The sequence below is a fragment of the Zonotrichia albicollis genome, chromosome 2 (genome assembly GCF_047830755.1).
Source record: "Zonotrichia albicollis isolate bZonAlb1 chromosome 2, bZonAlb1.hap1, whole genome shotgun sequence".
In the NCBI taxonomy this organism is placed as follows: Eukaryota; Metazoa; Chordata; class Aves; order Passeriformes; family Passerellidae; genus Zonotrichia; species Zonotrichia albicollis.
The window spans coordinates 12,665,106-12,683,736 of NC_133820.1; the positions used below are offsets into that span (position 1 = coordinate 12,665,106).

Sequence of the window (18,631 nt, forward strand, 5' to 3'; positions counted from 1 at the left end):
CCAGATGATGTGACGGTCCCCAAGGATGCTGTCCCAGCAGGGACGGTCCCCGCGGATGCTGTCCCAGATGATGTGACAGTCCCCAAGGATGCTGTCCCGGGTGATGTGACAGTCCCCGCGGATGCTGTCCCAGGTGATGTGATCCCCGCGGATGCTGTCCCAGCAGGGACGGTCCCCAAGGATGCTGTCCCAGATGATGTGATCCCCGCGGATGCTGTCCCAGCAGGGACGGTCCCCGCGGAGGGCAGCGCGGACGCTCCCCAGAGCCGCGGGGCCCTGCCCGGCTGTCCCCGGGCCCCGGGTGGCCCCGGTGCCGAGGCTGAGGCGGAGGCGGAGCGGGCACCGCCAGCCCCGGCGGGGAGCGGAGCCCCGGGCCCCGAGAGCGGCTGGGATCGGAGCCTGAACGGGGAGCGGGAGCGGGAGCAGCTCCGGGAGGACGGCACGGGCTCGCCGGGCGCCCCGGAGGAGGAGGAGGAGGAGGAGAAACAGGACCACGACATCTCCCTCTTCGTCAAGGTAAGGCTGAGGGGCTGCCGGGGAATCTCCGCAGGGCATCTCCCCTTCCTGACAATGTTCTGAGAAGCACCAGCCTCAGGAAGAACCCTCTGGAAGAACAAACCACCAGGATCCCCTGGGGGCTTTCACCGGGTGCTCCCTGATTTCCATTAGCCATGGAACAATAGCATTTATTTCCTTTAGGTAACAATTCCCATTATCCCAGGTGTTCCAAAGGGTCCTGTGGGGAGGAATTTGAGTGTGGCAGGCGCGGGGCCAGGTGGCTAAGGTGATTTGATCATTAATGCCCGATATAAACGCGTCTCTGCCTCCTCATTCCTTCAGGAATCGCTGGCGGGAGGAGATCCCCGCGGGTTTGCAGATCTCCAAAAGCCAGGGAGAGGGGCTCTCATCATAGGGGCTGGGAGGGAAGAACCTGGGAAATGTCATTTCAAATGCAATGCTGGGATTTTCCATTTTCTAACACGAATTATGGGCGACATTTAGAGGATTGTCCCGAATTTTGGCAAGGCTGAATTCACAGTCAGTACCCTTGGAATTGCCCAGTTCGTGTTCGTTTGAAGGGAAGATTTGGGTTACAGGGAAATAGGGGAAGAAAAAAAAAGGAGGGGACAACTAAAACAGATTTCTGATATTTTATTGAGTAGAGCTTTAGATATTTCTATCCTGTGCCTGGAATCCCACCAAAATCCCTGGGATTTGGCATGGGAAGAGCAGCCATCCACAGAGCCTTTATCAAGGGGGATTTTTGGTGTGTTGGAAGCATCTGGAGCTGATTTCTTCCCTCTTCTCTGACCCCTCTGGACTAAAATGTGGAGCAGGGTGGGACAAACATAAAGCTAAGGAAATAAACCTGGGGAAGCAGAAGGCATTTGGGAACCTTCTCCTCCACAAACCATCCCATCCTGTCCCTCCTGAGCTGGCTGAGGCTGCTTCTGCCAGCCAGAATTCACAGTTAAAATTAAAATTAAAATTAAAATTATATTAAAATTAATATTAAAACGTGGTGCCTTCCACTTTATGGGAGGAAAACAGCCAAAACGAGAGAGCAGCCTAGTGAACAAGAGCATTGGTTGTGACTCTGTGGTCCCCAAATATTAGGATTAAACGTGGGCTTTGAAAATATTTGTGAATTAATAAAGGCAGAAGGAGAAGGGAGGAGCATTTTTGTGATGGGCTTCATATTGATAATTTAAGAATGCCTAGAAAGCAATCCAGCTGCTTTTCTAATTATTTCTGTACTACAAAGCTTGAGTATTTTACCTCACCTGGAGCTGGATTTTTGTAGTTGGGCTTGGATTAGTTTTTAGTCAGAGGCTGGCATGAGTTTCTCCAGGAAAAGGAAAAAAATCCAACTGCGAGCTCAGTGTCTCCCCAGGCACCCAAATGGCCATGCCATGGTTTGATAACACAACAGAGATACAGAGAAATATAAAAATAAACCCAAAAATGGGGGGAAATGCATAATGAAAGAGCACAGGAACAGAGCTGGAATAATCCTGGCAGTTCCCCTGCTGGGGAAGGTTACCCCAGGCCAGGCCCACATTAAGATGCTGTTAAATGTTCTGAGAATCAGCAGCCTCAGGAGGAACCCCTGGAAGAACAGAACCCCAGAATTCCCTGGAGGCTTTCACTGGGTGCTCCCTGATTTCCATTAGCTCATGGAATAATAGCATTTATTTCCTTTAGGCAACAATACCCTTTACTCCAGGTATTCCAAAGGCAAATGTTCCCCAAGGTCACCCAGATATCCTTTCCTTGGGAATTCAGTGTCCCTGGTACCTTGTGCTCTCTGCTCCTCAAGGGCTTTTTCCCCTTCTGTAGCCAAAGCTCTTTATTGATCAGAAAACTTCGGTAAATGTCAGAATATTTTTTTTTTACCATTTAAATATACTTGAACTCTCACTCAAATTCACTCCATTGATTTTTAAGCAACAGAACATTTATTCAAGACTTAAGAGCTTATTTCTAAATTGAAATGGCTATCTAATTATTCATGGATGGAAAAACTCAACAGAATCACAGCTGGAGATTTCAGAATTCCAGAGATGCCCAAGGATTTCTCTGTACCACAAACACTTGGCCAAACAGCCCAGCTAGAGCACAAGGCCTTGCTCATCTCCCTCAGTTTCAGGGTTAAATGGGTTTTAGTCAAAGCTGGCCATGAGCACAAGGTGATAGATTTTATCCAAGGAAAAGCAGGGGGATTTATCCACTTTGGTGACATTCTTGGTCTCTACATCATTTCTCTCCGTTCAGAGGATGATTTCATTCCCATCAGAGACAGAATTTCCCTGAGATACCCTCGAGTGACTTTGCACAGAGCAGAGTTACAGAAAGGGCTGGAAAATGGGAAAGGAAAAGCTTTGCTGGGAGTACAGAGATGGGAACAACTGCATCCCCTGCAGGGTCTGTGCCCAGCTGGAATGGCAATGGGGGTTTCCTACCAAAAAAAATCTTCTTTTCTCCGATGTGATGAATCTGGGCCTTAAATAGAACTTGCATTATGAAGCAGCAACTGAATTTTGAGTGCTGTGGGTGAGAATTCCATGTGCAGCAGGAGCTCAGCTCCCTGAACAGCACCTGGATGTCCTTTCAGTGGAGTCTGGGCTGCACCTGGTGCTTGGTGTAAACACTGGAATTGTCACCACTGAGGAGGTGCTGGTGCTGAAAAATCTCGATTTTTCCTCCTCACTCAGGGTGTAACTGGGTGAGGTGAGTGTGGTACACAGCCAGGAGATGTTGTCCTGTGTCCAAATGCAGGGGGGCAGCTCTTTATGGGCCTTTCTTGGTGCAGACTCACCACAGGAGCTCAGCATTTCAGTGATCTCAGTGAGGGAAATGAAAGATTTCTGTGTGCAGAATTTCCCTCAGATACCCTTGAGTGACTTTACACATCCTGGAACTTGTGCAGAGTCACAGAAAGGGCTGAAAAGTGAGAAAGGAAAAGCTTTGCTGGGAGTACAGGAATGGGAACAGCTGCATCCCTGCCGGCAGGGTCTGTGCCCAGCTGCAATGGCAATGGGGGTTTTGTTCCCTTTTGTTCCACCAGCTCCACACCTGGGGGTTCTGCTCCCTTCTCCTCACTCCCTCTTTTTCTCCTTCCTGAGCTCCACTCCTTGGACCTCAAGGTGCCACTTTAAAAAAAGTTAAATCTTTTAAAACCCTGACATTTTTTTGTAAGTTGCTTCCCTCCACCATTCCTTTGGATATTTTCATTTGCATTTTAAGTGAGACTTCTGCTTTTTTAATTGAGGAGTTATGAAAACATTTATGAAAACATTGAGCTGGGGACAAGGAGGGCATGGGACACAGCTGGGACTCCATGGGCCGGGAGGGCTTTTCCTATTGTATTTGTGTTTGAGTTTCCTATTGTATTTCCTATTCCTATTGTATTTGGGTTTCCCCCAGATGAAGGAAGGAGTGATGAATCTGACTCCATGTTCTCAGAAGGCTGATTTATTATTTTAAGATACTATATTATATTAAAGAATTATATTATAATATAATTATAAATATAATATATTATAACATAATACTATAACTTATAGTATAATAATATAAAATATATTATAATTATAATATATTATTATATACTATATATCATCATATAATTATAATATAATTACATACTCTATCATTCTATTCTATTCTATTCTATTCTATTCTATTCTATTCTATTCTATTCTATTCTATTCTATTCTATTCTATTCTAAATACTAAAGAATACAGAAAGGATATTTACACAATGCTAAAAAGATAATAATGAAAACTTGTGACTCTCTGCAGAGTCCTGACACAGCTTGGCCCCAGTTGGCCAATGAGTGAAAACAACTCACAGCAGAATCCAATAAAAAAATCACTGGTGGGTAAACAATCTCCAAACACATTCCACATGAGCACAACACAAGAGAAGCAAATGAGACAAGAATTGTTTTCATTTTTCTCTGAGGTTTCTCAGCTTCCCAGGAGAAAAATCCTGGGTGAAGGGATTTTTCCAGAGAATGTGAATGCCACTTTTCCAGCCTCAGGGATTTGGGGATTCTGTGAGCGTTATCCCAGAGGAAAGATGCCCAGCCCTGAGCCCTGTGAGGCTGCCCAGCAGGAGCAGCAGAGCCCCAGAGCTGCTGTTCCAGGCCTGGCTGTGCTGGTTTGGGCTCTGTGGCTGCACAAAATCTCCAGAGCAGTGTTTGTCCTGAGCCTGAGCAGGAAGTTGGCTTCTTTCCTGTAGGTATTTGCCCTCTCACAGCTCCCTTTGAATGTTTTTTGTTTCAGCTGGAACATGGCAATTCCAGGTTCCCTAAAGCAGCTTAGAGGAGCTGGCATTACAAATTCCACTCATAACTCCCGGGGTTGTTGCTGGGGGCTCCATGAGCAGCAGCTTCTTTGGGGGTGGGAGCGAGGTGGGCTGCAGGGTCCCCCCCAAACCTTTCTGTGCTTCTGTGATTCCAGGAGGGGCTGAGGGAGCTGGTAAGGGGCTCAGCCTGGAGAAAAGGAGGCTCAGATGAGACCTAAAATTCCCCGACAGGAGAGGCAGTGAGGTGGGGTTGGGCTCTGCTGCTCTGTCCCAAGAGGAAATAAATTGCCATAAATTGCGCAAGGGGAGGCTCATTTTGGAGATTAGAAACTATTTTTCCTTCTGGAAGTGGTCAGGCCTTGGGCTGAGCTGCCCAGGGAGGTTTGGAGTCACTGGAATTGTCCCAGAGCAGTCTGGATGTGGCCTTGGGGACAGGGATTGGGGTGATGCTAGTGGCACTGGGCGATCCTGAAGGGCTCTTCCCACTTGGTAATTCTGGATGGTAATTCTTTCCAGATTGACATAAACCAACAGACAGAAATCAGTGATCAGAAATACAAAGTTGCGTCTAAGTTATTTTTGTATGATTTAGTCAGAACCACTGACTGGTTTGGGTTGGAAAGGGCCTCAAGGCCCACCCAGTGCCACCCCTGCCATGGCAGGGACACCTCCCACTATTCCAGATCGTTCCAGGCCCTGTCCAACCTGGCCCTGGACACTGCCAGGGATCAGGGAACCACAACCCTTTTGGGAAAACATTTCCTGGAGTCATCCTTTGCCTGGAAGTGTTAAATAATCTCTATGTTCCCCCAGGACTGTTCAGGCCTCAGGCCCCTGCTCATCCCCAGGGCCCATCTCTGTGGTTTGAAGGTTGGCTTTAGCCAAAAAAAAAAAGAATTGAAGGAAAGTCAAGGTCTTCAAAGCCTCCTGGCCCTATTCCTATTTTTACTTCCTCCCTACAGTAAAGCCCACACCATGTGCTGTGCTTTAAGCACAGGCTTAGGGTCACGTGCAGCGTAAGCCCCTCACTAAGCAGGGAGCCCTCTGCTGATCCAGGCCCAGGACTCAGCCTGGATTTGGGGCTGCCTGGAACCAGCAGAGTCTCCTGACAGATCAACCAGTGCCAAATTCCACCCCTGGGGCCTCTGCTCCTCAATTCTGTCTTTGCACAACTGCTCTTTATGCGGGCAGCACAGGGCAGGCCAAGGGTGCAAGTTCTGCTTGGTGCCCTCAGGCCCTGCTGGGTTGAAATTCCACTTCAGCCCCCTCAGCTCCTGCTGAATTTCACTTGTCTGAAATTGCACTTCAGCCCCCAAACCCTGTGGGAGAGCCCCAGCCTTGCTCAGGAGCCTCCCTGGGGTGTCCCTCTGCCTGGGACCTGGCTCAGAGGTGGGACTGGGTGAGCTGGAAGGGTTCTTCCAAATGTCCCCATTTTGGGATGAGTGGATCATCCCGCAGCTCTGCCAGGGAGTTCTCACTCTGCCAAAAAATATTCAATTTTTCTGAGGTTTGATTGATTGTCACAGACATATTTTATGAAAAATCGTTTTGCCAGGATCTTTTCTCCTGAGAAGCTGAGAGGCCTCAGAAATGAAAAGTAAACATTGATTATCTGCTGCTGTGGAATGCAGCAGGTGGGTCTGTGATTGGCCTCATGTGGATGTTTTTAATTAATGGCCAATCGCAGTCAGCTGGCTCAGATTCTCTGGTCAGTCACAAGATTTTACTATCATTCTTTTCTATTCCCTTCAAGCCTTCTGATGAAATCCTTTCTTCTATTATTTTAGTATAGTTATAATATATAATTTTCTTTCAATATAATATATATCATAAAATAATAAATCAGCCTTCTGAAACATGGAGTCAAGACTCTCATCTCTTCCCTCATCCTGAGATCCACAAACACCACCACATATTGATGTTTTCTGCAGAGGAATAACAAACCAGTCTAGAGAACTCCTGGTATCCACAAATATAAAATATCGGAGTGTGGGGAGTGATGTTCTGGAAAGAGATTTGACCAATTACTTGGAAAATATATCTGTACTAAAAATCAAATTATTAAAAACATCAGGGGAACTTTGGAAAGGGCATTCTTTAAATAAAAATCTCCTTGCTGAGATGATCCAATGTCCCCCTGTGCTGAGGCCCTGTGTGCATTTCCATTTGCAATCTGATTATTTCCTGATCAAAACTCAGCTCAAGGGACTCTGTTCAGCTGCTCTCAGTGGCAGCACTGTCTCAGCACTGAAAGTTTTAATTCTTTCCTAAAAATACTGATTTTCTCCCAGGAACAGCTTCCACAGCCTGGCACTGCTGGTGGAGGCACAAGGACAAAAGTGGATTTTCCCTTTTTGCTTCATTTCTCTCCACATTTGAGCACATGTAAGAATATTGCAAATATTCAGAAGTGGAGCTGTCAGAGACCAGAGCCAAACAGCAGAATGGGAGCAGTGAAAGTGGAGCCTTCCCTGAGTTATTCAAATGGGGCAGTTAAAAACGAGTTAAACATTGACTCAGATTGCAGAGAAATTCCCATTTTGTCTTGGTGAATCATTGACATTTCCCTGCTGGCTGCTGTGGAAATTATTTTTAAAATTTTCTGTATTTTGTAAATACAGAAAAATCAGTTTTTTCATAATGGAGTAGATGAAACTCAAACCAGGCTCCAAATAAACCCAAAATTCTTCAACATTTTTATAGGAATTGGAAGTTACACTGGGAATGGAAATTCAATTTTATTCCATTTTTACATGTTCTTGGAGGGCACCTTCCCACTGCAGCTGACAGGATTTATTTCATTCTTTCCATGTGGACCAAAACATCACATTTATTCTATTTCTATTCTATTTTATTCTATCTATGTAGACCAAAACATCACAAATTATTTGAGATGAAAAAACCTCCCCCACTCTTCCAATATTTCACTTTTACATCTTGATTTAAATTAGGAATATCATTAGCAAAGTATTTTCTACCCAAAGCTGCACAAAGGAGCTTCTTTATTTTCAGTATTTCGTAGAATTCTTTAAGTATTCTTACTATTCTTGAGTATTTGTTATTTATTTATTTAGTGGTTTCCAGCACAAATCATAGGTATTTTAAACATATAATTTATATTTATTTTGTTTGTATGTATTGTATAGAATTTATATGTATTAATTTATATCACATAAATTAGTTAATTTGTTATTAATAATAAATTTTAAAATTATTGATTTATTAACTTATTTTATAATTTATTAGAACACATATACTATTTATCTGCATTATTATATTACATATAATTTATTACATATATTACAAATAATTTATAATTTCAGTTTTACTGAATTTATTACATATAGTTTCTTACAAAGAATTTATACACATATAAAATTGATATGCATATCAACTTAGAAATATAATTTATAATTTATATATATTATATATAATTATATATATATTATATAATTATATATATTATAGTTCATATATGTATTTATATGTATTTATTACATTACATAGAAATGAAATTTTCATTTTTTTACTGAATTTATTACATAATATATATAATGTTATTATATAGGCATATAATAACATATTAAATAATACATTATTATTGTATATTTAGATACAATAAAAATATATAATAATATTATATATAATATATAATATGTAATATATTATATATAATATATTATATATAATATATCATATATAATATATCATATATATGATATATATCATATATATAGTATATCGTATATCATATTATATTATATATTATATATTATATATTATATATTATATATTATATATTATATATTATATATTATATTATATTGTTTTATATGTATAAATATATAATATATAATTATATATATAATTTCTTACAATGAATTTATGCATATATAAAATAATATGCATAGCAATTAATACATATAATTTTTTTTGTAAAATTAATTTTTAGTTATATAGGTAGTTTTTTATATCATTTTAATGCCGTTTTGCATTTCGCTTGGCCCAGCTGTGTTGCAGGCTCAGTGTAGATGCAGTGTAGAGCAGGAAATCGCCTTTAATCGCTTTGCCCAGCCCGTTTGGAGGAACACACCCCCTTTTGTTGCAGTAATTCCCTGCCCGGGTCCCCGGGCTGAGCTGGATCAGGAGCAGCAGGGAGGGCCAGAGCCCAAATTGCTGCCCTGGATAAGGGTAAGAGCCTTTAGGCCGTGCTTGTGACCTGGGAGTGCTTCCAGAACATTCCTGCCAGGAGGGGATCGCCTGGAATGTTCTGTGCTTTCATTGCATGGCCTGGGGCTGGAGAACAAACACCTGGGCACAGAATTCCCGGCGCAGCAGGGCGGGATTGCTGCTGGCACATCCAAAGCTCTGACCTGGAACTGACTGCTCCTGCCCTGCTCAAAGGGCTCGGGGCTTCCTCCACTCCTGCAAATATATCCTGCAAATATATCCTGCAAATATATTCCTGCAAATATATTCCTGCAAATATATCCTGCAAATATATTCGTGCTTGGAATCATCTTGGAGATGGGAATCAGACTGGGCAAGGATTAAAGGAGTGATCAGAGCAGGCTGTGGGCACTCCCAGGGATGGGGCAGCCTCCCCACCCTCACAGGGAGGAATTCCCTTCTAAAAGAAGACAAAAATTCATCATCATCATCATCATCTGCTGGAAAAGCAAACAAATGGTGCTGACTCCAATCCCTGACTGAGACACAAACCAAGGACAGCCCAAAATGCAAACCAGAATTGCAAAATGGCAATTCCTCCTGTAGGAGAAGGATGCTCCCAAATTGGGCAAGATTAATTCCAGCTCTGCTGAAGTTTTTCACACTCAAGTTTTACAGCTCAGGTTTTTCAGACTTTCACTCCACTATTTAATTTCCCATTTATTTTGCCATTTCATTTTCTCAAGCTCTGCTAAATCCTGTAGCTGCTGCAGTGGCTTTTAATGCAGGTCTGGTGCAGGGAGACACATTTGAGAAAAGAGAGCTGAAATTTTCATTTTGCCTTTGTAATTTCATTGGATTTTAGGGATTTAAAAAAAAAAAAAAACAACTGTAGAGAGCCATGGCTGTGGCTGGAAATTCCTGTGACACCATGAGGGGCCTGGCCCAATGCAACAGCAGTGTTGAAAATCACAGGATTTGTGTATTTTCCTCTTTTTGTAAAGAGTGCTTTCACACATAAATTTAATCTTTAATTTATTAATTGTAAATAAAGTGAATATAAGAAACCACAGCCTCCAAAAATGCAATACAAGACATGTCACATTTTAATTTTCACCTGCCCTCCCTTGGGTTTTGCTCACTTATCCCATAATATATAGTATGTTAAAAATAACCCATAACATAAATAATATCCCATAAATAAACATAACATAAATAACCTAAAGTCATAAATATCCCATAAACAAATAATATGTTAAAATATCCCATAAATATATATGTTAAAAATAACCCATAACATAAATAATATGTTAAAGTGTTCAATAAATAAATATGTTAAAAATATCCCATAATATAAATAACTTAGTCATAAATATCCATAAATAAAATGCTAAAAATATCCTATAGCATAAATAATATCCCATAAATAAATAAAAAATATCCCATAACATAAATAACTTAAAGTCATAAATATCCCATAAATAAACAATATGTTTAAAATATCCCATAAATAAATAAAATGTTAAAAATATCCCATAACGTAAATAATATCTCATAAATAAATAATAAATATCCAATAACATAAATAACCTAAAGTCATAAATATCCCATAAATAAATGTTAAAATATCCCACAAATATATAATATGTTAAAATAATCCATAACATAAATAATATGTTAAAGTGTTCAATAAATAAATATGTTAAAAATATCCCATAATATAAATAATATCCCATAAATAAATAAAAAAATATCCCTTAACATAAATAACTTAAAGTCATAAATATTCATAAATAAAATGTTAAAAATATCCCATAAATAAATAAAATGTTAAAAATATCCCATAATATAAATAACTTAGTCATAAATATCCATAAATAAAATGCTAAAAATATCCCATAACATAAATAATATCCCATAAATAAATAAAAAATATCCCATAACATAAATAATATCCCATAAATAAATAAATATCCCATAACATAAATAACTTAAAAGTCATAAATATCCATAAATAAAATGTTAAAAATATCCCATAACATAAATAAAATGTTAAAAATATCCCATAAAGACCCAACATTTCCAACTTTTTAAATCCTGGCCTGAGGACCAGGAGCATTCAAAGAACAATTTCCAGCTGAGAGCTTTATGGAGCACACAAGTGACGAAACCTGAAATAAAATAATGGCAGGAGATTGACTCCAACACTGCATGAAAGCAAGAATATCAAATCCTAGAAACCAAAACAGAATGGGAAGGCTCAAAAATGGAATTGTGGCTGTCAGGAGATCATCCATGGGCAGGATAAACCTGGTGCAAAGTTCATTCCTCTCTGTGCAGGGGGAAAGTTTATTCCTTTTAGCACCTTTAGAGTAAAGTTAATTCTCTTCTGTGCAGGTGTAAAGTTAAAGTTAATTATTTTCTGTGCAGGTGTAAAGTTAATTCCTTTCTGTGCAAGTGTAAATTCCTTTCTGTGCAGGTGTAAAGTTAATTCCTTTTATCACCTTCAGTGTAAAGTTAATTCCTTTCTGTGCAAGGGAAAATTCCTCTCTGTGCAGGTGTAAAGTTAAAGTTAATTATTTTCTGTGCAGGTGTAAAGTTAATTCCTTTCTGCGCAGGTGTAAAGTTAATTCCTTTTATCACCTTCAGTGCAAAGTTAATTCCTTTCTGTGCAAGTGTAAAGTTAAAGTTAATTCCTCTTTGTGCAGGTGGAAAGTTAATTCCTTTTATCACCTTTAGAATAAAGTTAATTCTCTTCTGTGCAGGTGTAAAGTTAAAGTTAATTATTTCCTGTGCAGGTGTAAAGTTAATTCCTTTCTGTGCAAGGGTAAATTCCTCTTTGTGCAGGTGTAAAGTTAAAGTTAATTATTTTCTATGTAGGTGTAAAGTTAATTCCTTTCTGTGCAGGTGTAAAGTTAATTCCTTTTATCACCTTTAGAATAAAGTTAATTCTCTTCTGTGCAGGTGTAAAGTCAAAGTTAATTCCTTTCTGTGCAGGTGTAAAGTTAATTCCTTTCTTCACTTTCAGTGTAAAGTTAATTCCTTTCTTCACCTCCAAGGTAAAGTTAATTCTCTTCTGTGCAAATGTAAAGTTAATTCCTTTCTATGAAGTTGTAAAGTTGAAGTTACTCCTTCCATACCTTCAGTGTAAAGTTAATTCCTGTCTGTGCAGGTGTAAACTTCATTACTTTTATCACCTCCAGTGGAAAGATAATTCATGTCTTTCTTTAATTCCTAATTTGTTCATGAATTCCTTTCTTCACCTCCAGTGGAAAGTTAATTCCTCGCTGCGCAGGTGTAAAGTTAATTCCTTTGTCTACCTTCAGTATAAAGTTATTTCCTTTCAAGGTTAATTCCTTTCTTCATCTCCAGTGGAAAGTTAATTCCTTTCTTCACTTTCAGTGTAAACTTAATTCCTTTCTTCACCTCCAGTGTAAAGTTAATTCCTTTCTGTGCAGGTGTAAAGTTAAAGCTAATTCCTTTCTTCACTTGCAGTGTAAAATTAATTCCTTTTATCACCTTTAGTGTAAAGTTAATTCCTTTTGCCACCTCCAGTGTAAAATTAATTCCTTTTCTCACCTTTAGTGTAAAGTTAATTCCTTCCATCACCATCCCCTGCTCTCAGTTCTTTCCATCCCCTTCCCCTGGTGTCTCCTTTGGGTCAAAACCCTTTAATCCACCCAGAGTTTTATAAAAACACTTCCAAAATTCCTGAGGCCTTCCCTCAGCCCTGCCCATGGGCTGTGAATAGAATTTCTGTTGGATTTTAAGTGAGGAGCAGAATTTTCATTCCATTTTTGTTCAGCACTGAGCTCATAGTGCCTGGATGCTGCTCTGAAGGGTTCTGTCCATGCCCCTGAGGAGAAAGGAAACAACTTAAAAACAAATAATAATAACTTAAAAAGAATTATATCTTTTAAAGAATAATAACTTATAAATAACTTATAAATAAATAATAATAACTTATAAATAAATAATAATAACTTATAAATAGATAATAACAACTTAATTGGAATAACAACTTAATTGGGGCAAACTGGGAGAGTGGAAAGTGCTTATGAACTGAAAAAATTGAAAGGAAAATTCTTTTCTTTTCTTTACCTGAAGGAGTGTCCAGCTGCTGTTTTCACACCTCTCTTGTTGAATTTCCATTTGGGGATGTCACACACAGCAAGAATCAACGCTGGAATTGCCAAAAATACAATTTATCTGCAGAAATCACCAGCCACATTTTAATTTAAACATTTTTTTGGTTTTTTTTTTCCTGCTGTTTGGCTGAGAAAATAAACAGCAGCTGAAATATCTGATTTTAGAGCTGGGTGTTGGTGGGTAGGCAGAGCTCTGGGGCTACTGAAAATCATTGGAATAATGAGTGGCAAAATTGGGACTTTCACCCTGATAACAAATTTTTAATTGCAGCTGCTGTATCTTAAAAATCTTCAAATTCAGCCTGGAACATTTCAAGCCCGGCAGGTGGCATCAAAAGGGTTCTGTAAAATTCAGTGTTTGGGTGTTTGTTCTCCACCTGAGGCCATGGAATGAAAACAGAGAGAAAAATTCCAGGTGACCCCTTCTTGACAAAAAGCTCTGGATTGGATGGGATCTGACCCAAATAGAACACAAAATGTTAATAAATGCATTAGAGTTTCATTGAGTGAACAGAAATTAATTATAGTTTTAATTTTTATGGCATTTTTTAACAGCAGCACTGTTGCCAGACAAGTAATTTTGAATTTTCAAAACTTTTTTATAGCTAGTATATATTTTAAAATATGTAATATTATATATTTTTATTAAATAATATAAATAGTGTGTATATATGTATAGATATATAAATAAATAAAAAGGATAAATATTAATCTATATCATTTTATAGACTTTATATAATTTATATAAATTTATCTAAATTTTATCTAAAATTTATCTAAAATTATATATAAAATTTAATATGAAATTAATATAAAAAACGTAAACATAATATAAATTTTTACATAAGATTCTAAAATTTATATAAGATTTATAAAAATTCTATATAAGATTTATATAAAAGCTAGGTAAATTTATATAGAATTTTTATGAATCTGATATCTTAAATTATGATTGATTCGTTATTATATTAATTATATAAATTTATAAACTTTATAAAATGTATATAAATCCATCTAAATTTTATATAAAATGTATAAAAATTATATAAAATTATGTTTGATCGATTAATTATTATAGTGACCATATAAATTTATATGCTTTATGAAATTTATATCGATTTATCTAAATTTTATATAAAGTTTAGGTGCATTTATATAAAATTAAGATTGACTCATTATTTTATTAATTCTTAATTTTATACAATTTTATCTAAATTTATATAATTTATATCACAAAAGTGGTCAGGCCTTGGGCTGAGCTGCCCAGGGAGGTTTGGGGTCCCTGAATTGTCCCAGAGCAGCCTGGGTGTGGCCTTGGGGACAGGGATTGGGGTGGTGCTGGAAGGCTCTTCCTGCCTCAGGAATTCTGGGATTCGGGGATCAGCCTGAGCTCCTGAGCCTGAATTCTGGGATTCTGATTCTGATTTTGATATTGGTTCTGATTCTGATTGATTCTGATTCTGAATTCTGATTCTGATTCTGATTCTGGGATCAGCCTGCGCTCCTGAGCCTGAATTCTGGGATTCTGATTGTGATTGTGATTCTGATGATTCTGATTCTGATTCTGATTCTGATTCTGATTCTGATTCTGGGATCAGCCTGAGCCTGAGCTGAATTCTGGGATTCTGATATTGATTTTGATTCTGATGATTCTGGGATTCTGATTCTGGGATCAGCCTGAGCTCCTGAGCCTGAATTCTGGGATTCTGATTCTGATATTGATTCTCTTTTTCATTCTCATTCTCATTCTGGGATCAGCCTGAGCTCCTGAGCTGAATTCTGGGATTCTGGGATCAGCCTGAGCTCCTGAGCTGCTCTCACCAAACCCCTCAGGTTCTCCTGGCACAGCTCCCAGCCCTGTGGGTGTCCCTGAGCTCCAGGGCTGTCCCTGTCCCCTCCCTGTGTCTCTGCTCCCACCCCGGGCACAGCTGGTGCCTCGTGGTGCCCAGGGCACTGCAGGTGCCACCAGAGCAGGATCCTGATGCTCCTCAGCACAAACATCTCAGGAGGCCCCTGGGTCACCTCAGCTCTGCCGTGCCTGGGTCAGCTGCCCAGAGCTCCTCAGCTCCTCTGCATTTCTCCACTTTCAGGAGCCTCGGGGAGCAGAGTGCCCAGCACGGCCTGGCAGGGCCTGGCACCGGGTGCCTCTGGTGCTGTTCACAGGGGGAGGTGATGAGAGTCTTGGCTCCATGTTGCAGAAGGCTGATTTATTATTTTATGATATATATTATATTCAAAGAAAATGATATGTTAAAACTGTACTAAAGAATAGAAGAAAGGATTTCATCAGAAGGCTTGAAAGGAATAGAAAGGAATGGAGTGATCATAAAACCAGAGAGTCAGAGCCAGCTGGGCTGTGATTGGCCATTAATTAGAAACAACCACATTAGACCAATCCCAGATGCACCTGTTGCATCCCACAGCAGCAGATAACCAATGTTTACATTTCATTTTTGAGGCCTCTCAGCTTCTCATGAGAAAAAAATCCTAATGAAAGGACTTTTCAGAGAACATGTCTGTGACACGTGCCTGCAGAGGCTGTGGATTCTCCAGCCCTGGCAGTGCCCAAGGCCGGTTTGGATGGATTTGGAGCAGCCTGGCACAGTGGGAGGTGTCCCTGCCATGGCACGGGGGGCACTGGAGGCTTTGAGGTCCCTCCCAGCCCATCCCAGTGTGGGCAGGTGTTGGGGGCACATCTGGCAGCACAGCTGGGCAGGGGCAGCAGGGCTGTGGCAGCTCCTGCAGCTCCAGAGGTGCAGCTGGGAAGGAGCTGGGTCTTGGCTTCTCTTCTGCCTCTGTCAGGGTCAGGATTGAAGCACTTGAAATGGCATTTCATGTTCAGACTCAGATGTTTATTATTTCTTATCTGGATTACAAGCTGTGAGTTCTACTGCATTCTACTAACAAGCTACAAAATGGCTCACTGTCTTTCTTTCCAAGGCTGTGCAGTCTTGACTTCTTTCCACCAAGGTCAAGATTAAATGTGTGAGAGGGTATTTCTTGTTGGGGTTCAGATGTTTATCAGTTCTTATCTCTGTCACAGTCTCACAATCCCTGAGTTCTGCAGCACTTAACTCCAACAAACTAAAAATGGAGCCCTGTCTCTCTCTGCAAGGCCTTTGAAGGATAAACTGTCCAATTAAGAAATGATACTTAAATATTTTCATTTTTAACCTAATAACTAACTACTTGTGGTCTGCAATGGGGACTTTTTTATCCAATGACACAAAACCACCCAAACCCATGGAGAAGAAGGGGAAGAAGAAGGAGCAGCCTCCACCCTAAACCCTCCACCTTGCTTTCTATCTATTCTTGTATTCTAAACCCTTCAACTCTGAGTTTCCCACCCTGTGATATCACACACTTCTGTTCAAACTCCACACCTTTAATCTCAGTTTTATTATTGAATTTTGGAAGCTTCTCCAGGCCCTCAGGCCAGTGCAGTGTTCTCTGGGGGTCAGTGCCTGGCAGCACAGAAAGTCTGGAATTCTCAGCACCAGGGTTCCCACAGGAAGGAGCTGGTGACATCCAGGTGCCCCAGCCTGCTCCTCCACACAGGGCCTGTCCCCAGCAGTGTCCCCAGGCTGCTGCTCCTGCCCTGGGCACAGCCTGGGCTCACCATGAGGCTCCTGCCCATTGCCAGCACCCAGGGGTCCCCATGGGACTCTGCCCCTGCTTTTCCCTTTGGGGTGGCACCAGAGGCAGGATGAGACCAGATGGAGCTGTTGTGCATTACAGTGCACGTTTAAATGCACACTTAAATGCACACCCTCCATTCTAAGCCCCACTGGCAGCGTTTCAGGCTCAGTTTTCCAAGTTCCACAGCAGTTTTGTGTCTCCTGGCTGCAGAGCACTGCTCTGAGTGGGAGGAAAACCACAATGGCAGCTTTTGAGCAGCTCTCAGCTTTGTCACCTACAAAACCGGGCACTCCTGACAGAAACAAGGCTTTTCTAAGCCAGCAGTGCAGCTGGCCCAGCATTTTTGAGAGTTCTCATCCCCTGGCAGTGCTGGAGGCACTCCTGCTTTCCCCAGTGGTTTTGGAGCAGAGAGCACAGGGATTTCTCCAGGAGATTCCTCAGGTTCACAAGGAGAACCAGAGAATTTATCCAGCCCTTTGCCATGCATCCCTCCAGCTCCTGCCTGCCCCTGGCCAGGCCCTTTATTCCAGACATTGAGCTCTTTGTGAAGGTGAGCGCTGTGAAGTGGTTTTTTGTTTATGTGGGAGTTATTATTGTATTTGAGATTTCTTTCATAGCAGCACTGTGCAGTGTGTGTTTGTTTATGCAGGAGTTATTGATATATTTGTGAAGGTGAGCACTGTGCAGTGTGTTTGTTTATGCAGGAGTTATTGATATATTTGAGAGTGATAGCAGCACAGATTTCTCTGAGATTTGAGATTTATTTGATGGCAGTGCTGAGATTGATATATTTGAGATTTCTTTGATAGCAGTGTGTGTTTGTTTATGCAGGAATTATTGATATATTTGTGATGGTGAGCACTGTGCAGTGTGTGTTTGCTTATGGAGGAGTTTTTGCTGTATTTGAGATTTGTTTGATAGCAGCACGGATTTCTTTGAGATTTCTTTTGAGATTTCTTTGATAGCAGCACTGAGATTGATATATTTGAGATTTCTTGGATAGCAGTGTGTGTTTATGCAGGAGTTATTGATATATTTGAGATTTCTTTGATAGCAGTGTGTGTTTGCTTATGCAGGAGTTATTGATATATTTGAGATTTCTTTGATAGCAGTGTGTGTTTGTTTATGCAGGAGTTTTTGCTGTATTTGAGATTTGTTTCATAGCACGGAGCGAGGGAAAAAGGACAAACAGAACTGGTTTGATTCTGTGTTTTGTTGGCTTATAAGGGCTGCAAACCCTAATGAATTAACCTATTAACTGTGAGACACTTGGGTTGTAGTACTTCTGCCTCTGATTTAATCTCAATTTTAAAGCTGTGCTTTAGGAGAATCATGTGAAGGGCTTAAAAATGAGACCCCTGCTCTCATGCAGTGTCACACTGAGTCTCAGCAGCACGTCTGCAAGACTTTGCCTCATTTTAACAAAGCCTCTTCACAAACTGCAATATAAATTATCTGAGAGCAACACTTCCTTGGCCACCTTCTCCAGGGCTCCCACTGCCCTTCAGGCTGAAATTCTAAATGAATTGATTTATTCTGCTTGTTCCCTTCAGTGCTTTAGACATCGTATCTCTGTTTAGGCTGGTAAATACTTCTCTGTTCCTTTCCTGTGGTCATAAACTGATTTAACTAATTTTAATCATGCAGATTTATGCCCACACAGACAAATGAGGTGGAGGCTGTTTCCTCTGGGGGGACTGCTGTGATTTACACGCAGATGTGTTTATCATTTGTAATTTTTCCAATTGTAGGCTGGCAGTGATGGGGAAAGCATTGGGAACTGCCCGTTCTCTCAGCGCCTCTTCATGATCCTGTGGCTCAAAGGTGTCATTTTTAATGTCACAACCGTGGATCTGAAAAG

At 40.4% G+C, this 18,631-nt stretch overlaps 1 protein-coding gene across 3 annotated transcripts in view; it reads left to right on the forward strand.

The window, feature by feature from the left end:
* Nucleotides 1-18,631, forward strand: part of CLIC6 (chloride intracellular channel 6) — a 29,139-nt gene that overhangs the window by 2,368 nt on the left and 8,140 nt on the right. Inside the window, exons 1-3 of one of the 3 annotated variants that reach the window (XM_074533660.1) lie at nucleotides 32-133; nucleotides 194-516; nucleotides 18,522-18,631. In XM_074533660.1, coding sequence (XP_074389761.1) covers nucleotides 18,576-18,631 — 56 coding nt within the window. In that variant the 5' untranslated portion in view covers nucleotides 32-133; nucleotides 194-516; nucleotides 18,522-18,575. Of the gene's footprint in view, nucleotides 1-31; nucleotides 134-193; nucleotides 517-16,970; nucleotides 17,321-18,521 lie in introns of those variants that run through there. The other 2 variants (XM_074533647.1, XM_074533652.1) reach the window with 2 other exon arrangements.